Source organism: Triticum dicoccoides, chromosome 3B, assembly GCF_002162155.2.
Source record: "Triticum dicoccoides isolate Atlit2015 ecotype Zavitan chromosome 3B, WEW_v2.0, whole genome shotgun sequence".
NCBI lineage: Eukaryota > Viridiplantae > Streptophyta > Magnoliopsida > Poales > Poaceae > Triticum > Triticum dicoccoides.
The window spans coordinates 550,779,513-550,786,981 of NC_041385.1; the positions used below are offsets into that span (position 1 = coordinate 550,779,513).

Genomic DNA, 7,469 nt, shown 5'->3' on the forward strand with positions numbered 1-7,469 from the left:
TAGAGTAGTAGTATGTGGGTAAGAGATACTAGTAGAAGCATAATAATGATCCACCTTTTGGACGGAGGGTCACTCACTCCCTCGCTAGATCTTCTTTCGCCCCTCCCTCCCATCGGATCGATCCGAGTGTGAGCTTAGCTAGCACACAAAGAGCTAGATTGCCAAGATAAGATCTACACTGCACTCACTGCCCTCTTTTGCTTGTCACTTTCACAAAAGGGAGGCAGCAGGCAGGCCGGCCGACTAGCTAGCGAGCGAGCAGCTATTAAGCTTGTGTGGTTCCGCCGTGGCCATTAAAATCTTTGGGTTCTCCCTCGGTGTCGAGCTGAGCTAGGCGTAGCACAAGAAAGAGATATGTCAGTCCCATGCAGGAATAGTAGTATATAGGCCCTTCCTTGTGTGCTAGTATTTCGTCCTGCGATTAACTATCTCGCCTGGCCGGCTACCCCTTTCTTCCCGGCCGGTTGGTTGTTGGTGGGGTGTGTGGAGCTAGTGGTGTAAGATTGAGGTAGCTCAAGCTGGAGGAGGACAAGAACCGGTTGTCCAAGGGCTTAGACCCTTGGAGCAACCCTACCGCCGCGGCCACCACCAGCACCCTGCACTACCTGCTCCAGGAGAAGGAGAGAGCGCAGGCGCAGGCGCAGCTCCAGATCTACCACCAACAAGGGTTCGGCTACCTCCACCAACACCGGAGGCAGCAGGCAGCGGGGGGAGCCGCCGATGGCGGCAGCAGCGGCGAATCCACGCCGGTGGCGGACGCCCTGGCGACGGCATTCGGGAGCGGGCGCATCGTGCGGTCCGCGGCGGGGCGCAAGGACAGGCACAGCAAGGTGTGCACCGCGCGCGGGCTGCGCGACCGCCGCGTCCGCCTCGCCGCGCACACCGCCATCCGCTTCTACGACGTGCAGGACCGCCTCGGCTACGACCGCCCCAGCAAGGCCGTCGACTGGCTCATCCGCAACGCCAAGGCCGCCATCGAGGAGCTCCCCAACCGGACCGAGGAGGCGCCGCCCACCGCGGAGCCCGAGGCTGCCGAGCAGATGTCCGAGCAGGTGACCTCGACGTCGTCCTACGGGTTCGGCAACCCCAGCGGTACTGCCATGACCAACTCCTTCCTTCAACATTCACTTGGCGCAGACCAAGTCTCCGACAACGTCAAGTCCTTGTTTCCTTCCTCGTCCACGGCCACCGCCAGCGGCCACGATGAGTACCGGGGCTCCCCGCCGGACCTCCTGTCGCGCACCACCAGCAGCCAGCCGCAGGAGCTGTGCCTTACCCTCCAGTCCAACCAGCATAACATGTTTAGCCATGTATCTCCCAACCATCACGGTATCATGTCGGGTGCAGGCGTTCCAGGGTGGCCAGACCACGGCCAGAGAATGCCATCGTCATGGCATACCTCGGACAACAACGCGGATGGAGAGGGCCGTGGCGCCGGCGGCAACGGCGACAGCTACATGTTTGCAGGCATCCCGGCGCGGCAAGGGCTGGACCAAGGCCAGCTCTTCTCGTCCAATGGGGAAACCCTTCAGTCCAGTGCCGGCTGGGCCGCGTCTGCCCGCGCTTGGCTAGACCCTCTCGCCGGAATCCACCAGCCGTCGGCAATGTCTGGGCAGATCGGATTCAGCCATCTGGTTGGCGGCGGCGGCGGGTTTATGGGGTTCCTCGCGCCGGCTGCACAGCGACTCCAGCTCCAGCAGGGCGAGGAGGATGAAGGAAGCGATGTGATGCGAAGAGACTGATGAACCGGCCGGCGCATGAGGTGTGGGATTTCTGTTAACGCACTTCATTTGATCCGGTGCTCAGTTGTATGTCATTTTATGTAGGGTTTATGTCATCAGATTTGTCATTAGTTGTTACGACTTTTATATTCATTCATGCATGTACAACTATGGCTTAATTAATTAAGAGTACGTTCCCTTGGACCTAGACAGCTTTACTGTTGCATTAGTGGCTGCTGTTGCTGTTTTTCTCCCCTTTGATTTATTCTGAGCATGGACAAGACACGGCGATGATGAGATGAAATGATCTGATGATCTTGACGGTTTGCCCCCTTTGGATATTTTAATGTTTCTTATTTGACTACTCTAAGGAATATTCAAAGACTTTTAGCAAATTTAAAGGTTGTCATCCCTATAGCTGACTACATCCTGATGATTCCATAAAGGCCCCTAAATCTCTGCAGCCTCCAGTAATATCTACTCCCTTCGTTTGAAAATTCTTGTCAGAGAAATGCATAAAAATGAATGCATGAACGCATCTGAAATCAAAATCCGTCTAGATACATCCATTTTTTCGACAAGTATTTCCGGATGGAGGGAGTAGCTATAGGCAATGCAGAGGCCAGCAAAAGGGAGTTAAATAACTTAAAATATGGCTGAACTGAGAAAGTATTCGATCCACTACTGTAGCTGTTAGGAGGGGCAAGTGTAATGGAAATGCTGTTTGCTGCTTCTGCTATGTCCATGCTGCTGATAATGATAGGGGGGCAGGCAGGAGGAAGGGCGGAGATCTGCTCTCGATGCCTCTATTATTGGAAGTGAGTGGCATCTTTACCTCTTCGCTTTCTCTTCTTTTCCTTCCACTGTTTGGGGGGTATCTTTTTGCTCACCGGACTGTGAATCTTCTGGAATTGCATGCTGTGTGTCGACGTTTACCGTACTTCTGACACTTGCATGAAAGAGGCTGAGACAGTACCAAAACAACATCCGCCTAGTTTGGCAGTGGCTCGCCGGTGTGTCTTTCTGCTTGTTGTTTCAAGCCTGGGCTGGGCAATTGATTAATTGCACTTTGCATGCATGTAAGATTTTGAGGATCCATCTCTTCTGATTTCTCTATTTGTTTCTGAGTTCATGGAACAGTTTGATAATTCTGTCTTCAATTTCCCCGCAAGAACAAATAAGGCGCACAATAATTAATCTATCATATCATACCAAAATAGGTGTTAGTTTGCTTAAGTCATACTCCCTAATTCTTGTCTTAGATTTGTCTAGATACTTTGTATCTAGACAAATCTAAGACAAGCATTTTGGGACGGAGTGAGTATATGATAGTTAGTCTATTCATGAAAGTGAAACTTGGGCTCAGATTATTTTTAGTTTGTGGTTGTTAAACGCGTGTTGAGTTAAGCTAGCATACCATATAATCTGCTGTTAAAAATACACACAAACTTTTTTTTGGAGTGTCCACCTCATGATTTTCAGAGCAGAAACTGCCGCGGCTTGAGTTACATCTTACCTACAATTTTTTGAATGATTTTATACACCATGTTACCTCCTCTCCCCTTCCCTAGTACTCCCTCCGTCCCATAATATATCAAAAACGTCATATATTATGGGACAGAGGAAGTATTATATAATTATTTTATTGTGTTGCTTTATCTTTAAATTATAAAACCAAAATTGAGTCCACTACTCGCATGCATCTATTTGAAAACCATGACCAGATGTCCTAAGAAAGAATGGTATAATAACCATGTAGGTCTACATGTGATGATCAAGCAAATGCATGTAGTTTGGAACACATAATATATGCAATTTTACAGGCTGGCTAGTTTTGGACTGGGCTTCGGAAAACTGGGCATGAAAATATTGAACCCATTCTAGCTTAACCCAAAAAATACTCCCTCCATTCCTAAATATAAGTCTTTTTAGAGATTCTAATATGGACTATATACGGAGCAAAATGAGTGAATCTACACTCTAAAATACGTCTATATAATCTGTATGTAGTTCATATTGAAATTTCTAAAAAGACTTATATTTAGGAACGGAGGGAGTAGATAAATAGTGGATTTTAATTAATTGAATCATTTTGCAATACAGATTTTTTTACCCATTTTCAAAGAAAAAACCTAGTATTTAGACATTTCTTTAATTTAATTTAATTAATTGAATCATTTTGCAATACAGATTTTTTTTACCCATTTTCAAAGAAAAACTAGTTTTCAGACATTTCAGGCTTGTGAGCCGGGCTCCGGGCATAAAAGTTGAGGTGTATTAGCTTTTCAAAAGAATATACTACTCCCTCCATTTTAAAATATAAGGTGTATTAGTTATTCAGAAGGTCAAAATTTTCTATGTTTGACCAAGTTTGTAGCAAAATACATCAACACCTACAATATTAAATAAATAAAATATAAAAAATATTTTATGAAGAATCTAATGATAATGATTTGATATAGTTTGTTAAGAACTGACTCACATGATTGCTCAAGTATAAAATAAGCAAACTTAGCCTCTAACCTCTTGATCTCGTGAACCAGCATATATAGTATAACGCAATTTATCCATAGTCGTGGTCAAAGTTAAGAGAAGTTTAACTTATTAAAAAATCGAAAACACTAACGCCCACACGTGTGGGCGTTTCGCCCCCACGCGCGGATCCGCGTCCATTTGTGAGCGCATGAATCTTGGCATGTTTCTAGTGCCACGTAGGATTGGGCTGGTGTGTGGGCATTCACCCAGTCGCCCACATGGCCGTTTCAGCACACGGTGGGGCCGGTGTGTGGGCGTTCAACAGTTCGCCCACACGCCACTTTCCACTAACGCACAAGGGCTGGTGTATGGGTATTTGCCATCTCGTCCACACGCGTCGTCTCCTCTCCCACACCCAAGCTGCTAGTTGACATGTGTTTTGCAGTGTATATGGCAACTGCCCTAGTGTGCTTGTAAGCAGATGGCAACTCTCTTTTTTTTACCCGAACATGTCAGTTGCCATGCGTTTTGCAGGGTACACGACAACTGTCTAGTGTGCACGTAAGCAGATGGCAACTCTCTTTTACCCGAGTTGCCATGTGTTTCTCATGGTACATGGCAACTGCCCTAGCATGCACGTAAGCAGATGGCAACTCTTTCTTTTACATGGCAACTTCCCTAGCGTGCTTGTGAGCACATAGCAACTCTCTCAACTGTCTATGTTAGTAGGTGGCAACTCCTAAAGTTTTGAAATCATGGCAACTGCAGTAGACCAAACCATACATGGCAACTGCAGTTGAGCAACCATGGCAACTGTAGTTGTCCGACATGGCAACCGTAGTTCAGCGACATGGCAACTGCAGTTAAACGAATATGGACGAGGGTCTGGACCATGGCAACTGCGGGCGTGCGGTGACTGTCACGCGGGGCGTGCGGGACCATGAGGTACAAGGCGTGACGCACGGGGCGTGTGGGCGTTATCTATTTCGCCCACACACACGCGTGTGAGAGGGATCGGGAGGAAAAAAAGGTGTGTGTGCATTACTTGTTTTGCCCACATTTAAGTGTGTGGGTTGTTCCTCTTATTCACTACACAAAATGTGTGGGCAGACCCCCTAATGCCCACACACGTGTGGCACTTATCGGCGTCCTAAAAAATTAGTACACCCTATATTTTAAAACAGAGGAAGTATAATTTTTCATTGATATTTTTTAGAAGAAAATGGCCTCGACCTTGGTTCCATTTTTATTAAAAATGAAACCAAGTATCTGGATACAGCAACAAACTCGCGGTCACAGACTGAACTGACTGTATCTGCACACAAACAGCTAGGGAAATAAAAACCAGGTTCAGCTTGCTCACACAAGGTAAGTTCATATATAGCGCAAAACCATCACAGGGGAGGGACCAGCCAGCAGAAAGCATAAGGAAATCAAGGAGGGAGGATAGAGCGCAGAAGGCTTAAGCTCCAGGAGCTATCTTCAGCCAGCTCCCCTCACGCACCAGCTTCAGCGATGATTCCTCTGCCAGCTTCGCCGGTCCAGCAATGTTAGCAGCGAACAGCTACCAGGTAGCCATCCTTCAGCCAGGATCTGGCCACATCATAGAGGTGGTGGGCGGCTCTGATATATGGTTGTGAAATCCAAATGCATAAAGATACTTTAATGGGCCTGTTTATGTGGCATCGCCCTCTGACAAATTATGTACTATACTACTCCTGCGAACATCTCATGCTCATGCTCATGCTCATGCTCATGCTCGATACCATTTGAAGATCATAAATTCATAGAGAAAAATAAAATCCCTCTTTTCAAGCCGTTACGTTGTGGAACGGGAAAGCTGTTAGCTGCCCGTAGTGTTTTTTACAGTGCTCCTGTCATGGCATGCCATCTGTACATCGTCTCTCTCACCTTGTCGTGCATTGGTAGCTTGCTCCGACGCGGAGCATGATAGGTAAAGTATGGCACACAATGATTGCAGGCTCTCTTTCCCATCTGAAGATGCTGAGGATAGGTCACTTTCTACTGCCATAGGAGCAGATCCCCAGTACGCTGCCAGCTACGGCCACGCTCTTTTCCATATAGTGCTCACAGACCGGTGTACTTTCTGGCTCTAGCTTGTAGACGAGCCCAGAAAATTATTAGTATAATGCTCCTAGGAAGACACGCTGCTGTAAGACTGTAAAAAGACTGATAAGATTTAGTAGTAGTGCTTAGCAAGATGCGTGCATACTGGCTGTGTTCGTTTGGCCCTTCTGTGTGTTTGGGCTTAAGATGATAATGTTAAAGGGTGCTTGGATACAAGGGACTATTTTTAGTCTGATTAAAAATAGTCTCTTTTAGAGGCTAAAGTTTCAAGCACCCCTGACTAAAGAGAGGCTAGGACTAGTCTTGAGGCTAAAATCTTTTAGTCATGGGAAACCTACTAAAATATGTATTAGCTTTCTCTCTCCTCATTTAATTTCTCTCCTTAGTTCTGGATTGGAGGGTTTGGAGGATAATAAATGCTCAATAACTAGATTTTAGTCTCTTTAGTATTTGGATCCAAGCAAGGGTGAGACTAGCAAGTTTTAGTCCCACTATTTTTAGTTATGAGACTAAAACATATCCAAGCATGCTCTTAGATTATCAACTTCGGTTTAATAACAGAGTGCTCTTCATACTGGTAGTACACTTGCTAACGCGTACATTAGCATCAAGCCGACATCTTGTTACGAGTACGTACAGCTCATGCTTGACACTTGAACAGCAGCGCCACGTATTCTCTCTCTGTCCCTCTCCTTGGGTCCATATATATGAAGGTCGAGTAGCTTCCAAAAAGAATTCTCGGTATTCTACTTGATAATAAAAAGTAACGCAATTCATAATGGCGAACTCAAGATTTGAGGTATTCAAGGGCGAACACTCTTAAGACATTGCGACGCTGGGGTCAATGAAGCGTTAGAGCATCTCCAGCAGTTGAGCACCCAGGAGGCATTTTTTTCGCCGCCTGGGGGACTGCTGGCGATAATTTTAGCCTGGGTGTCAAAACAATTCCACTCGTTGTCCCCTCACCCCATCTCCTTCTCCCTCGCCACCAGGACGGCGGCAGCAGCGGCAGCCACCTCCGCACCTTCTCCGGCGTTGCTGGACGCGCTGCTACAGCAGCAGGACGCCACCGCGTGGCCCTGCGTCGTCCTGCCCTCGCCGTCCCGCCCACGGTCGCGCCCGTCCCGCCCGCCCGTCCCGCCCGCCCGCCCACGGCCGCGCCCGTGACGCCCACGGCCGCGCCCG

At 47.6% G+C, this 7,469-nt stretch overlaps 1 protein-coding gene across 1 annotated transcript in view; it reads left to right on the top strand.

Annotated features, from left to right (window-relative positions):
* The window catches only part of LOC119279644 (transcription factor PCF7-like), a 2,896-nt gene extending 957 nt beyond the window's left edge, over nucleotides 1-1,939 (top strand). The window contains exon 2 of the mRNA XM_037560821.1: nucleotides 513-1,939. Within this exon, the coding sequence (XP_037416718.1) occupies nucleotides 513-1,742 (1,230 nt within the window). The 3' untranslated portion in view covers nucleotides 1,743-1,939. The remainder of the gene's footprint in view (nucleotides 1-512) is intronic.
* The last annotated feature ends 5,530 nt before the right edge of the window (nucleotides 1,940-7,469 follow it).